Consider the following 16,029-nt stretch of genomic DNA (forward strand, 5'->3'; position numbering starts at 1 on the left):
TGGTGATATAAGCTTTTTATGTTTTGTTATATTGCCTGATGAATACCTCTCCTGGTGAATGAATGACATTCCATATGATGATGATATGCCCAATCTATTCCTATCTATGTGAGTGGAACCAATAAAAGTACCTTTTTCATATGATATCTTTTATTGCACCATTGGTCTTTGTATTTTATTGTAGGAATTTTAAATGTTTTAAAAATTAAAAGTTCTCTGCACGTCTTCCCTATTCAAAATGTGAGCAATTCTCTTTACTGCTAAGTGTGTGTGCTTTTGGTTACGGTAGCGCCACGTGTTTTCACGCATTTTGTTTGTGTGTTGTATTAAGAGTCTTGGTGAAGGCTTTTTTTGTGTTACACAGGCTGTCACCATAATTTATAAGCGCAGATTAGATCTATAATTTCTTTGTTCTATTACGGTTGTTCTAATTGTAAAACGCAACAGAATATGCTGCGCTATATAAGAAACTGTAAATAATCACACAACTATATTTACTAAGGTGTGAGGTTTTTTTGGAAGTGGTGATGTTGCTCATAGCAACCAGATTCCACTTAATATTTAACTAGCTGCTTCTAGAAGATAATAGCTAGAAGCTGTTAGGATGCTATGGGCAAAATCTCCACTTTAAAAAAAAAAAAAAAAAAACCCTCACACCTTAGTAAATATACCCCATAGTGTATGGCTGTGACCAATCAGCGATAGACAGCCAGGCATGAGAAATCTTCTAACATGCCCAACTGATCCAATCAGCCTCTGACAGTGTAAGCACTTCCGGGCCAGTATACCATCACATGGTGGGAATGCGGAAAAGTTCTCCCCAGGGGAGGAACCCCGATATTGTGTCCCCATACACTGAAATATCAATGTATGGCCACAATATCTGCTGGATTCCTTCCAGCCTTAGTTACTCCATTGTGTTCCCATTTTTCATATAGCTGAACACAGGTAATTGCTTGATTATCAGCCACTCACCCATCTAATGTAATAAGCCACATAAAACCTGCATAAAAGCTGTGCACAGATAATAATTTAATATGTCACACAAATGTTTAGTGTTTGGTTCCCGACTTAATGAGAAAGTAAATGCACTTATTCACATCCCAGCCGAGTGTGAAACATGTATATGCATGAGAACTGCTAGGAAATATAGGTGTACAAGGAGAAGAAAAAAAAAAAAAAAACACCCAGTCAAATTTGCTATTAAAATCACCTTATGTTTTAGCAAATCTTTAAAAAAGAGGAAAGTTTGATAGGACACTATCAGCTGGAACCATTAAATAGCTGAAGCTTTGCAGGACTGGCTGCTGTGGAACTGGGAGGGGGTGCACAACATGACAGTTTGGTTACAGTGGGGGAAGGGGGAACTTTACTACTAAATTACAAAAGCTCCACTGGCAACCTTGGAAGAGTTTGTTATGTTTGCAGTTAATCCCTTGAAAAGCCCAAGTGTGTGTGTGTGGGGAATGTGTGCACAACTTTGACAATGTAGAACATTTTAACCTCTCAGTATTGAATATAAAAAAAACACACAAAAAAAAAAAAACAAAACTATTGTATAGACAAGAACCAACACCACAAGAACGTTCTGTTCATAGAATATTTTAATGTTTCAAATAAAAACCTGTATATACACATTTAACATCATGTAAACATATCCAAATGCACCTCTTTACTGCCCTGTCAGCTTTTTTTCAGTTTAGCACAGATTTAGTACCACTGCCAAATAAAAAAAATAAAAAAATGTATATACTTTTTTTTTTTACTAAAGAAATCTAACCAGACCATAAAAAAAAAAAAAAATTCAATCCATGAATGCTTCAGACATCTGTGTGGTACATTCACTATAGAGACAGTATGCAAAGTTAGCCATTTCTGTAAACCACAAGCCCTGCAATGCAAATGATTACAGGTGGGATCTTTAGGGAAAGGTTTTGTAACCTTGTTCCTTTACATTCCATCAAATAGACAGAAAAAAAAAAAAGTTCTATTTAAAAAAAAAAAAAAAAAAAGTGGTTTCAGTTCTACCCTCTGGTGAGGTCACATATACACTGCTGGTCATTTTAGTGTTTATGCAGATATAAGTGCATTGAGTGTCGATAGGAAAAAATAAATTGTGCAAAATATAAACAAAACTGTTGAGCGTCAGACAGGCACAATGAGAGAGTCCATGAAGTACAGCATACCTATAACCTATACAGTCTTTTCTTCTTTACAATGTACAATGCAGGGTCATCACTGCCTCAGCTTGTCCTGGATATAGATGATCAGATATTGATCCTTTCAGCAGTGCCAGGAACACATTGCACAGCAGCATACAGTACTATGGGGGTCTCTGGCAATAAGAGTGGTATAGTGGCACCAGATCTGCACCATGGAGAATGCAGCAGGTAGTGTGTACTTCATATCCCTGGTGGGAGTGGGCAGACTGGGGTCATGCACTGCCCCCCTTCATGGTAACAGCCAGTCTGGGAATACTGAGTGTGGCTCTGCCTGGCAAGTGGGCAGCACTAGCTAGGGGGGACAAACCGCAGCTCACAAGTCTCCCAATACTAGGGGTCACCCACCCTAAGCTAAAAGCCCCACATCCCCCTCCCCTCCGAACAGGGAGCAGCAGGTAGTGCATTTCATGTCCAACTGCAACAGTCTGTCTGGGAAATACTGAGGCTGGTACTGCCTGGCAAGGGGGCAAACAGCAGCTAACAAGTCTCATGGTGGAGTGCACTCATCATAACCCTTCCCCATACAGGGGTCACCTCCAGAGCCGGCAACCCCCACGGGGGCAGCAGGGCCGGACAGGCAGCATTAGGTTTCCAGTCCACAGCACCAGCAGGATCAGAGCAGTTTGCAGCAGCTCATACACTCCCCGCTGGGCCCGTGCCTCTTCTGCAGCGCCGCCCTGGTGGCCGTCTCGAACACCTCCCGCACACCGTCCTTGGTCTTAGCCGAGCACTCCAGGTACTCATAAGCGGAGATGCGGATGGCCATGGCCCGGCCGTCCTCGGTGCGCACCGGCTCCTGCTTCATGCGGGCCAGCTCGTTGCGGATGTGCTCGTCGTTCCGTAGGTCCTTCTTGTTGGCCACCAGGATGATGGGCACGTTGGGGCAGAAGTGCTTGACCTCGGGCACCCACTTCTCCGGGATGTTCTCCAGCGAGTCCGGGCTGTCCACGGAGAAGCACATGAGGATGACGTCCGTGTCCGGGTAGGAGAGCGGCCGCAGCCGGTCATAGTCCTCCTGGCCCGCCGTGTCCCACAGGGCCAGCTCCACCTGCTTGCCGTCCACCTCGATGTCGGCCACGTAGTTCTCGAAGACGGTGGGCACGTACACCTCGGGGAACTCGTCCTTGCTGAAGACGATGAGCAGGCAGGTCTTGCCGCACGCCCCGTCCCCCACCACCACCAGCTTTTTGCGGATCGCCGCCATCGCCACCTTGCTGGAGCTGCCGGCCGCCGCCCGGCGCTTTCTCAGGTTGCCTATGGTTCTAATGGTTGCTGCTCACCCTGGGGGCAGATGTGGCCGTGTACAGTCCCGGGGTGATCAGGCGGCTGCCGGCTGCTCGGTCCCGGGGAGATCAGGCGGCTGCTCGGTCCCGGAGTGATCAGGCGGCTGCTCGGTCCCGGAGTGATCAGGCGGCTGCTCGGTCCCGGAGTGATCAGGCGGCTGCTCGGTCCCGGAGTGATCAGGCGGCTGCTCGGTCCCTCGGTCCCGGAGTGATCAGGCGGCTGCTCGGTCCCGGAGTGATCAGGCGGCTGCTCGGTCCCGGAGTGATCAGGCGGCTGCTCGGTCCCGGGGAGATCAGGCGGCTGCTCGGTCCCGGGGAGATCAGGCGGCTGCTCCTCTGCGCGAGGGATGATGGAACGTTGGGGGATAAGAACTGATACAATGTATCCAGTGACCGCACGTCTGTAGCTCCTCCCCCTTCTCTCCGGCCCCAGTGCAGCATCAACAACAACTGTAGAAAACTCAACTCACTGTCGCTCTCAGTGCTGCGCTCTTGCTATTTAAAGGCTCCGGACGCTTTCTTAATATAGCCAGCCAATGGCAGAGGCGACGGTGACGGCAGCTGAGCTGTGATTGGAGGAGGGGAGCAAGTTTAGGTGGGGAGGCAGCAGCTGATGGAGTGACACAGACTGATGATTTCTGCTTCCTGAGCTCTGGGCGGCCTAGGAAACCCGGGGGGAGGCTGCAGCAGCAGCCAGGGAGGGTCAGCTTCTCAGGGACAGGCAGATGAGCAGGGGTACTAGGTAACGTCTTGCTTTCTCTCTGCTGTGGAACTACATATCCAAGCATGCCCTGGCACAGTTCTGCTGTTAAGGCTTACAGAAACTGTGGCTTTGCATGCTGGGATGTGTAGTTCCACAGCAGTTGGAGTGCCACATGTTGCATGGGGAGTAGCACAGGGAAAGAGCAGAGCTCTGGGTGGCAAGGCGGTCCTATAGCAGGGGGCTGCCAGAGAGTACAGTAGTATGTGACAGGGTACTGCAGGGACCTTATTATTATTATGTAGGAGACAATATTAGGGAGTTGTACCCTGTGATGTCTGCTTTGCTATGATCTGGGATTATTTAGCACATTCCCACATTAAATACCTCCCTGGTTCTTTGCTGCCTAAATTGCTTGCTCCTTTCTTCTTTTAAGTAGTCCCTGGGCTCGTTCATACATGCATAATAGGGAATTTAGCCTAGATCCATGTTATAAATACACATGAGGTGTGAGCGTACGGGTTGAAGCACATATTTTAAAATGTATGAGTTTATTTTTCTAAAGCGGAATGGTAAAAGCCCAAATCCTCCCTTTGCAAGAACACACGTTATAACACACAGCTTCTAATAAGGATTAATAAGGGATTATTTATTACCAGTTATTATATAGCGCACTCATATTCCACAGCACTTTACAGATAATATTTAATGATTCAGATCAGCCCCTGCCCCGAAGGAACTTACAATCTATATTTCCTATAAATGTTTGTCCATCCTAACATTGCAGGTGTATTAATGCAACGGAAATACATGTTGTTATAATAAATCCTATGGAACTGACTTGGTATTTTTGGAATAACATTCACCATTGTACCCACCTGAAGGCACATTTGTTGCTTTAACCCATTGAACCTATTTTTATGTCCATTAATTAGGAATTGATGCCATTACTGAGGCGTGAGGCACCAAATCAATATATACTACAGGATGTTGGACAGATGTGACATCGCAAATGATACAACGTAAGTGCATACACACTGTACGATGTATCGGCTGCAACCACATCGCGGAGCATGCATATCTTTGCTGTCAAGTGCAGAACAAACGATATATATGATGTATACGAGACGTGGGACCGCACATCGTGTACAAGAACACCCATACACACTGCCCAATGGCACAGATTTATCATACACCGGCTCGTACGATATATCAGGTGCATATTGGAGAAGTGTGTACCCAGCCTAAGTCTAGCTCCCCAAATATGGCGAGCCTGCAGCAGAGGTGAGGGCTAGATACAGTGTCTTGCTAAAGTATTCACCCCCCTTGGCTTTTTACCTATTTTGTTACATTACAACCTGTAATTTATTTATTTTTAATCTGAATTTTATGTGATGGATCTGCACAAAATAGTCAAAGTTGGTTAAGTGAAATGAGAAAAATGTATATAAAAACAAATTTTTATAAATAAAAATTAGAAAATTGGCATGTGCATATGTATTCACCCCCTTTGCTATGAAGCCCCTCAAAAGTTCTGGTGCCACCAATTACCTTCAGAAGTCACATAATTAGTGAAATGAAGTCCACCTGTGTGCAATCTAAGTGTCACATGATTCGTCCGTATAAACACACCGTTTCTGAAAGGCCCCAGAGGCTGCAACACCACTAAGCAAGAGGCATCACACCATGAAGACCAAGGAGTTCTCCAAACAAGTCAGGGACAAAGTTGTTGAGAAGTACAAGTCAGGGTTGGGTTATAAAAAAATATCCATCATCTTCAAATGGAAAGAACATGGTACCACAACAAACCTACCAAGAGAGGGCCGACCACCAAAATTCACAGACCGGACAAGGAGGACATTAATCAGAGAGCCAGCACAGAAACCAAAGGTAACCCTGAAGGAGCTGCAGAGTTCCTCAGCAGAGACTGGTGTATCTGCACATGTGACCACAATAAGCCGTACACTCCTCAGAGCTGGGCTTTATCGAACAGTGGCCAGAAAAAAGCCATTACTTAGTGTTACAAATTAGAAGGCACGTTTTGAGTTTGCCAAAAGGCATGTGGACGACTCCCCAAATGTATGGAGGAAGGTGCTCTGGTCAGATGAAACTAAAATGTAACTTTTCGGCCACCAAGGAAAACGCTATGTCTGGCGCAAACCCAACACATCCCATCACCCCAAGAACACCATCCCCACAGTGAATCATGGTGGTGGCAGCATCATGCTGTGGGCATGTTTTTCAACAGTAGGGACTGGGAAACTGTTTTGAGTCAAGGTAAAGATGGATGGTGCTAAATACAGGGATATTCTTGAGCAAATGTTTCAGTCTGCCTGTGATTTGACACTGGGATGGAGGTTCACCTTCCAGCAGAACAATGACCCGAAGCATTCTGCTAACGCAACACTCGAGTGGTTTAAGGGGAAACATTTAAATGTGTTGGAATGGCCTAGTCAAAGCCCAGATCTCAATCCAATTGAGAATCTGTGGTCAGACTTGAAGATTGCTGTTCACAACATGAAGGAGCTGGAGCAGTTTTGCCTTGAGGAATGGGCAAAAATCCCAGTGGCAAGATGTGGCAAGCTCATAGAGATTTCTCCAAAGCAATTTGCAGCTGTAATTGCCACAGAAGGTGCCTCTACAAAGTACTGACTTTAGGGGGGTGAATACTAGTCATGCACGCTGAAGTTTTCTGTTATTTTTTCCTATTTGTTGTTTGTTTCGCAATAAAAAAAAAAAAAACATCTTCAAAGTTGTAGCCATGTTCTGTGAATGAAAATGATGCAAACCTTCAAACAATCCATTCCATTCCAGGCAGTGAGGCAACAAAACATGAAAAATGCAAAGGGGGTGAATACTTTAGCAAGGCACTGTACACTAGGAGAGAATGTACAGTATCTAGCAAAGGGTTAGGCATATGATAGGGGTTAGTCTATTTAGAATATTTAAACTATATAACAATAATACTGAGTAGGATTTAGCATGTTACTGGGCTGTACGTAAACTACAGTTCAGATAATGGAACTAACCAATAGCTATTACAATTGTATCTCAATAGCAGCAGGTAGCTGGTATTTGATTAAGGCATGCCGTACCTTAAACATCTCTCTGCAATCAGTCCTATCTATTGCAGAGTGTACAGTGAGCAGATAATACCTGTAACTATAGCTCTATTACCCAAATCCTCCTGGAACATGTGCATGTTCTAGTAACGCTGGGCCTGTTCTCCCTCTTCCTGTACACTTCCCTCTTTTCCTGTGCTGGGCTAATCTCCCAGCTGCAGTAAATCATCTCCCCAGATCAGTTTGTTTTGTTCTCTGGCTGCTGTGTATGCAAGCGACAGAGCACAGGGTATTTTTGTCTGTATTCAGACCAGTGTATTGCAGCACTGTGCAGACAGGGTGGCGAATGCAGCCTATCATTTCAAAAAACGCACATCTGCATCCTTTAAATCGTGTTTACAGACACTTCAGATGTCTACGGAGGAAATCAGCCGCAATTTGAGCTTAATTTTCCCATACACACAGTCATAAATAGTATAATAATTAGTTGGCCTATACATTGTGCTGTTTAATTGTACAGTGCTGTGTAGAATGTTGGCATTTTATTAATGCTGCAGTCAGGGTGGCAGAGACAGCAGATTGGGCAAGCTGCAGCAGCCATAAAATCGGCTATAGTTTGTACCCTATGGCAGAGGTTCTCAAACGCGGTCCTCAAGGCACCCCCAATGGTCCAGGTTTTAAGTTTAGCCATGCTTGGCCACAGGTGGCTTAATTAGCACATCAGTCAATTTGATTTAACCATCTGTGCTGAGCCATGGATATACTTAAAACCTGGCCCGTTGGGCTGCCTTGAGGACCGCGTTTGAGAACATCTGCCCTATAGGAACTGTGGTCAACTTCAAGGTTCTAGAGCAGAGATTTTCAACCTTTTACAACTCGCGGCACACTGAACAAGTATTAAATATTGCCAAGGCACACACAAATATAATGGTGATGCATGGTGCAGTTGCGTGTCCTAGGATGTCATGTTGCAGCTTCTCCATAGGTAACGCCTGAGCCACATCTGAGACAGCCAGAAGAGCCCAACACTGCCCGGGACCAAATTTAGTACTGGCTCTGCAACCACTAAACCCACCAGTATTGATCCTTCCAGGGCCTCAGTAGCGGCAAAACACTGACGGGCCTGGCTGTGCTTCTATGGCGGCACACCTGGAGACTGCTCAGGGCACACTAGTGTGCCACGGCACAGTGGTTGAAACACACTGTTCTAGAGACTATTTTGCCTGGATAATACATTGTGATCATTTATCAACTGCACAAACTCCTGGAATCCCTACTGCACACACACAAATCCAAGTGCCTGGTGGCGTTTGCAATTTCAACAAAAGAGAAAGACAACAAAGCACTTGATATAAGAAGCCCTGCAGGCCCACAGATTTGTGCTTTATAAATGGCTCTCATCAGACAAGCACAGAGCAAGACACAAGCAAATTAGGTTGAGAATAGACTATTACAACCACAGGGCTAGTAACAGGATGGGGGACCCCTTTCCTGGCATAGGCTACACATATGGTCTATGTCTGCAGCATTACCACTGTATCACATTGTGCTGAATCGCCTCCTGACCTTGGATATGGGAAAATGTACGTAGCTCAAACATCTGTTTTGTGCTGCTGTGTCTGTTACTGAAAGCCGACAACCCTTCACTGCCAGGCCCATGTAATTACAGAAGTGACTCTATTGCAGATTATTATTCTATATCGCCATCTAGTGTCCACAGAAGTCCTTACAATTTTATAACTTCCTAAAACATTTTATTTATGCTGACAAAATTTAGCGCCACAATGAAGTTTGTGTGAGAAGTTATTTACAGGCAAGATGGATGGGGAGTTGGTAATGAAACATAAGTACATGACCAGCATTTCCAGTGAGGGTTCAAATGCCAAGAGACAGTAACTGTATAGTCTCCATCCATCCTGCCCAATCAGTATGAATATTGATGTACACACTTGCTTACCTCCCAACTGTCTGGAATGGATGTTAGAGGGACAGTCCCAGATTGAGGGGGATTTCCCGCTGGTCAGACATTTTGTGGTGTTGGGTGTTAAGGCCCTGCTTACCATGGTGTGTGCATGCCTGAGTGCAATTGCCAATTCAAAGAGGTTTGCAGGAGAGAGTTTGGGTGGGCCTGATACTTCAGCAGTGCTAGTTTCAGCTCCAGGGGGTATGGATTTGCCCATTATGTGACACTACCAGCTGACTTTTGGAGGAGGCATGCCACCATCATGTTTTTAGAATTTGAGACGTTTAGAGGTTCTTCATTGGTTTGCAAATTAGTATGGACCTTTGAGCTATGTCTACATATACACAGTATTAATCAATATTGTGTAGCGTAAGTTGTGTCAAAATGTGGGCATCAGTGCAGCATAGGTTATAACACAGTGGTGCTGGCAGTATTGTGTAGCATGTAGTGCAGTGTAAGTTAAATAAATCATGGTTATCAGTGTTGTGTAGTTGTTAGCACATTTGTGTTATGGTTAGTATTGTTGCCTCGCACAGGATCATGAGTTCCGATTCCAACCAGAGCCCTATCTGTGTGGGGTTTGTATCCTCTCCCTATGTTTGTGTACACAGTACAGTTTCCTCTTTTCCTACATATTATGTGCAGTAGGTATTTTCTAGGGCAGAGGTTCCCAAACACCGTCCTCAAGGCACTCTAACGATCCAGGTTTTAAGGATATCCAGGCTGAGCACAGATGGTTAAATCAAATTGATTAAGGTACTAATTAAGTCACATGTGCCCAAGCTTGGTTATCCTAAAACCGTGTTTGGGAACCTCTGCTCTAGGGTTCAAGATAATGGGGCAGATGTGTTAACCTGGAGAAGGCATAAGGAAGTGATGAACCAGTGATATGTGCAAGATGATAAAGGCACCAGCCAATCCGCTCCAATATGTAAATTAACAGTTAGGATCTGATTGGCTGGTGCCTTTATCACCTTGCACATATCACTGGTTTATCACTTTCTTATGCCTTCTCCAGGTTAATACATCTGCCCCAATGTTTGTTGACAGAGCACCGGCTCAATGGCTGAGACCTCACAGTCAGAGGTGTCACCGTGTGTGGTGACACCCGTTGCGCACTCTGTATTTTTACACCCCCCCGCTCAGCCCATCGTAGCAGACCGAAATGTAGGCGTGACCTAAATTAAAGGGCGTGGCCTCACAGGAACTCTTCTCCCTCGCTCTGGGGACGTGTCTAGCTTTCTCGAAGATGCTGGCTGCCCCCAGAGACTGGGCAGCGTGCAGTGCCGATTCTTATATGTGACAGGAGCCGAGTGCTGCAGGAGATTATCACACTGCAGCACTCGGCTCCTGTCACTGCAGAAGAGCTGGCACTTTGGTGTCACCCCTTTCCGAGGGTGACACCCGGATGCGGGCTGCACCCCCTGTACCCGCGTTCTGACGCCACTGCTCACAGTGCACTCTGGGTCTCATGTAAAATGTCACTGACTATACCTGGTAGGAACGCAGGTGAGCTGCCTATACATGTAAACAAGATCCTGAGCAAACTAAAACTTCCAATCTATGGCGGAGCCAGACTACCAGTGAGGGATAAATTATAGAGGCGTGAGAGGATGCAGTGGGTGCCAGCGACAGTTTGGGTGGGGAGCAGTGAGACAGGTGTAGATTAAATGTACCCTGTATGGTGAGGAAATCCGCAAACAATGACTGTGCTGCTTGGTGGGGAGGGTAGTGTGCTTGGGGGTACAGCATTCAGTGGGCACAGCCAACATATTTGCATCATATGTAGAATCACATTGAATCTGTCGTGTCATCTGCAAATCTACCTTTATGGACCTTGAGCAATACAACGCCCACTATTCATATAGAATTAGTGGTGAGCGGGTGCTGCCCAGTACCTGCCACAGGTGCTCATGGCCCCAGGTCCTGATCCTCTCATTGAAATATACTAGATCACATTTTGTACAATACCACGGGATGACCCTCAATATTTTACTGTCTTCTGCAATGTGCGTGAAATCTGTGTGCACCAACCACGCGGCCCGGACACAGTCCGTGGTTCCTGGCCCTAACACTGTGCTTTCCTACTAAACTGTGGTGCACACCTGCACCCTTCGCATATTCACAATTATGGGGATTGTGCAACTGGTATTAAGATTTTTGTTTTTCAATACATGCCAGGGATGTAAAACATTGGGAACAAAATAATTAACTCGTAATAACTTACTGCAGAAAAAAATTACAAATGTTAACATTTGTGATACAAATAAAATTAAAATATTTATTCGGAATGATGGAAAAGTTTTATAAGACAATAATTTAAGTATAGTGCTATGTATGTTATAGGAAAAATGTCTATGTAAGTCAATCTACAATACTGATTCAGATAACAATTATTTCCTGCACTCGGAGAACAAGCTGTATAGTGCAACTCTATGTACAAGAGCAGGAATCACTCTACCACCAGGGGGCACTGCCACATTTACTGGAAGAGGAAGATGGAATTTGGTGCCTGGGACCGTGCCAAGCATATCCCTCTTGTCGAGGACTGTAATAATGCACCCCCTGTTCCCTTTTACCTGCACCAACTCAGTAACTTTACTAGTAGAGAGTACGGTATATAAGGGGGAGAGGTCGACCCACGGCCCCCCCCCTGTTCCCGCTCAAATAAACTCCCCTTTAAATAAGAGTCTGACACATGTCTTTTGGATCGAATTACTGGCCACAGTTTATTTCCATTACCTTATTCCATGTTACCTTACAAGGTTGCAGGGCACGGACAGAAGTGGTGGGCAAGGCGCAAATGGGTCACTGACCCCTCCTGATTACCTGGGGGCGTGCCCTGCCTACCCGGTAGGCACCGCGGCAACGCCCCTGGGGAACCAGCCCTCCTGGCGCATATCACGCTCGCCTGGCACGCAGCCCACTGGCCCAACCGTCCAAGGCTGGAGCCGAGCGTGCGCCCGTTCACCGAGGGTGAATCTGCCAACCTCAGCTGGCTCCCCCCGTTCGCCATGCCTTTGTTAAAGTCGAAAAATATTGTAATGCATATGCCTTGAACTAACCCCATGCACATGCCCGCTGCGCGTGCACTCGCTCTGCCGTGAGTGCGCATATCCGCAATTTGCATAACGGAGCTTTACACGGCCATGCGCCTTAGCGCGTGGTATGCGCATTTACGGTAGAGTTTGTGAACGCATAGAGGGTTATTAGAACATTACATATTTAACCCTTATAGTGTACATTGTAGATATAGCTCCCCTAGACCATGTCAGCGAGTATTAATAGTTTAAACAGTTCCTGGACCAAGGGATTCGCCTTTGCATGATAGGAAGGGTCAGATAAAGGTTGGAAGGTGATGTCTAGTATCCAGCTGTAGGGTATTTTGAGGGTAACATTCCGGTGCTGGTTAGAGCAAGATCGCATGTTCCTGCGTATAGTTATGTACAAAAGTAGAATATGAACATTAACTGTATTTACAGTATATTATGTATGCGGCGGGAATCCAGAGGATACCACCCACAAGAGCAGTTGGGGAAAGACATCGCCCACCTATTCAAATCCACCTATGACCTCTTCTGTAATGTAAGGACACATCCCTGTGTCCAATGGACAATAAGATTACAGTGACCATTGTATTGTGTATGCATGTTGTGTATAAAAGGACCATGGTTGCCTGGCCGGTCAGAAGACTCTGAACGCTATCTGTATGACCAGCGGAGGACCGAGCCGGGTTGCGCTTGCAAATATTCTCACGTATGTACATTCTCTGTGGCCATTATTCTGTTTAGATTTACTTGTTAGCCTGTAGTGTATGATTTGTATTGTTTTACCTTTTTGGAATTAATCCACTGAGGCCTTAGAACCCTGTGGTTGCAACTACAAATCAGTGTTGTGTTTTCACTTTCCTGCATGGGCTTTATGGTGTATTAATCTGTATAAGGTATATTGGTATTGATAAGGTGTACACACTGCGGGTACTTTATACCGCCAGCGCTACTTAAGGTTTAAAGGTATTACATCGTTGCAGAACTTTGCTGCTAAGGTTTAAAGTGTAAGCATATCATTACATTGTATCATTAACAAGGTTTAAAGGTTATCAATTGTGTGTGCGCACGCTGTGTGTACTCCGTACACTCAGCGCGGCGTGTGTACGCCGAGTGCGTACCACGTGCAGGACTCTGTACGCAAATAGCGTACAAAGTGTGTAGCACGTGCATTTAGTCTAGCGGCCATAGCGGCTCCACGGTAATAGTGTATTTAAAGGTATAGCTTTGCGGTCTAAGATAATATCAACATTATCACCTTGTGCACCGCTTCTTCCCGCCGCCCGCTGACTGTGACATACATATAACATGCCTTCATTTGTTATAACACGTTAACATACAAACATAACTGTAACTTGCACCTGACAATAAATACAATAAAAACTTTGATTACCATCACCCTTCACACGAAACCCTGTGACAACGCCAGATTGCAAATGTATATGTATTTTTTTTTTTAAACAAAACCGATGTATACTTGTCCCACATATTCGCCTACCGTGACACAAGAGAAGGGGTACAAAATGCAAAAAGAGGGGAGTGTGCGGCCCGCTAGCGGCTCTCTTTAATGGGTGGGTGGGTCACGCTAGCAGCTCTGCTCTCCCTGCACTCAATGCCCGCCTCCCCCCCTACTCGTCCTATTTAAACCCTCCGGTGTCCTGCCGCCCCCCCCCCCCCCCTCATCTCCTGACTGGCTGCCAGGTACCTGCAGGTGTGAAAGAGGGGACGGGCATACCTGCCCGCCCCCCCTCCTTCGCGCCGTTGGGCCAGCTGCCGCCCCTCCCCCTTAACCCTCTCCGGCGCCATCTCTGGCTCTGCACCTTTGTTCTCCTAAGGGGGAGAGGTCGACCCACGGCGTCCCCCCTGTTCCCGCTCAAATAAACTCCCCTTTAAATAAGAGTCTGACACATGTCTTTTGGATCGAATTACTGGCCACAGTTTATTTCCATTACCTTATTCCATGTTACCTTACAAGGTTGCAGGGCACGGACAGAAGTGGTGGGCAAGGCACCGCGGCAACGCCCCTGGGGAACCAGCCCTCCTGGTGCATATCACGCTCGCCTGGCACGCAGCCCACTGGCCCAATCGTCCAAGGCTGGAGCCGAGCGTGCGCCCGTTCACCGAGGGTGAATCTGCCAACCACAGCTGGCTCCCCCGTTCGCCATGCCTTGCGCACTGCTTCTTCCCGCCACACGAGGATCTCGGATGCCCCCCGAGACCCGAAGCCCCCACCCTGCAACCAGCTACCGACCCCCGGCCTCCAGCGCCTCCTGAAGCGCATTATTGAACAGGTCAATACCGATGTCCGACAAATGGACCCCGTCGCCCCTATACATGCCCTCAATCCTTTGGCTGATGTCCTTATGCCGTATGACCCGTCCACCTAGCGCTGCAACGCACTTGCCCACGGCAGCGTTGACGCTTTTCCGGGCCCTCTCTATTCCAGACCCTCTCCATGCTCCGCGCCATGATAGCCTGGGGATGATGTTAGACCATATTAACTCTACCTCCGGCCATCGCTCTTTTACCCACCCTAGGTCAGCCCGTATTAGCCTGATCAGGTCGAGGGATTTCATGTCGCCCAAGTCGTTACCTCCCAGGTGTAACACTATGCCAGTCGCTTCTTCCCCGAATAACAAGGTGCCCCTCAGGCCATGCCGCCTCATCCCTCTTTGCCCGAACCAGCGTACTCTCCTATCCTTCTCCGCTAGCCCCAACTGCCTTCCATAAGACCTCCCGGCGGCCCTTGCTGCCGCCCAGTGAATGTATGAATGGCCGACGATCCATATCTGCCTTGCCTCCTTTTTTCCTGCGGATGGGGATGGGTGGGAGAGGGGGGGATATAATAGTTAGATATTTTCTGTTTCGTCGGTGAGGGGTCTAATGTAGCGCCTATAGCTGTTGGACCCCCACCTGCCTAATGCTTTGATCTCCTCAATCGCGCACCCTTCGCTAGCGGCTGACGTGGCCGCCCCTATTCTAAACGAGTGTGTCCCGAACTTCTCCGCCTGCCAGCCAAGGGCTCTTACGCATCTCTTCAATATTGCTGAGAACTGGTACCTGGTGAGGGCCGTCTCGTCCTTGTGCACGAGAAAATTTTCCCTGCCTGCCGGCCTTGTGACCAAAAAAGCTTCGACTGCCCTTACCGGGCAGACCGTAGCGTCGGCGTGCCTACGTAGCTGCACCCATTTGCCCTTTCCGCCCTGGTCTGTCTTAGATCGACGTATTTTGCACAATACTGCGTCTTTCGTTACGTTAACGCTACTGCGCTGCAGGCCAGTTTCCTTTGCCGTTTTGGACTGCGCTACCAACTAGCTAACCCTGAATGCCCCACTAAAAGCCATGATAAACGCTGTTGTAAACAACCTCGCCTCACTCTGGTCGCGACAGACGCTTGGAACCGCTTCTATCAGCTTCCTCAGCCTCTCGATGGTGACTGGCTCTCTAGCATCTGGTTTCCTAACCTCCGCCCTCGCCCAGCCCCTCATTATAGTGCGTACTACAAAACTCCTTGTCTCATCCCTTTTGCCTGCCAGTTTTTGAAAAAAGGATACACCTGCTAGTATCGCATTCGCTCTGGCCCTGGAAGTCTGCTCCCTTCTGAGCTTGTCCAAGAACGCCAACAATTGATGCTGCGGAGGCTTGGATTCAGTATCTCCCGCTACTTGGAACTGCCGCCATTTTCCCCATGCGGTCTTGTAAGCCTTCCAGGTCTTTGGTGCCAGGGACCGTTCCACCAAGCTGTCTAATTC

The 16,029-nt window shown here is 47.1% G+C and overlaps 1 protein-coding gene across 1 annotated transcript; it reads right to left on the reverse strand.

Annotated features, from left to right (window-relative positions):
- Positions 1–1,586: 1,586 nt before the first annotated feature.
- RHOB (ras homolog family member B) lies at positions 1,587–3,989 on the reverse strand. The gene has a single exon (XM_063915321.1). The coding sequence runs from the start codon at positions 3,424–3,426 to the stop codon at positions 2,836–2,838; it is 591 nt and encodes a 196-aa protein (XP_063771391.1). The 5' UTR covers positions 3,427–3,989; the 3' UTR covers positions 1,587–2,835.
- Positions 3,990–16,029: the final 12,040 nt, after the last annotated feature.

The sequence above is a fragment of the Pseudophryne corroboree genome, chromosome 4, assembly GCF_028390025.1.
Source record: "Pseudophryne corroboree isolate aPseCor3 chromosome 4, aPseCor3.hap2, whole genome shotgun sequence".
Lineage (NCBI taxonomy): Eukaryota > Metazoa > Chordata > Amphibia > Anura > Myobatrachidae > Pseudophryne > Pseudophryne corroboree.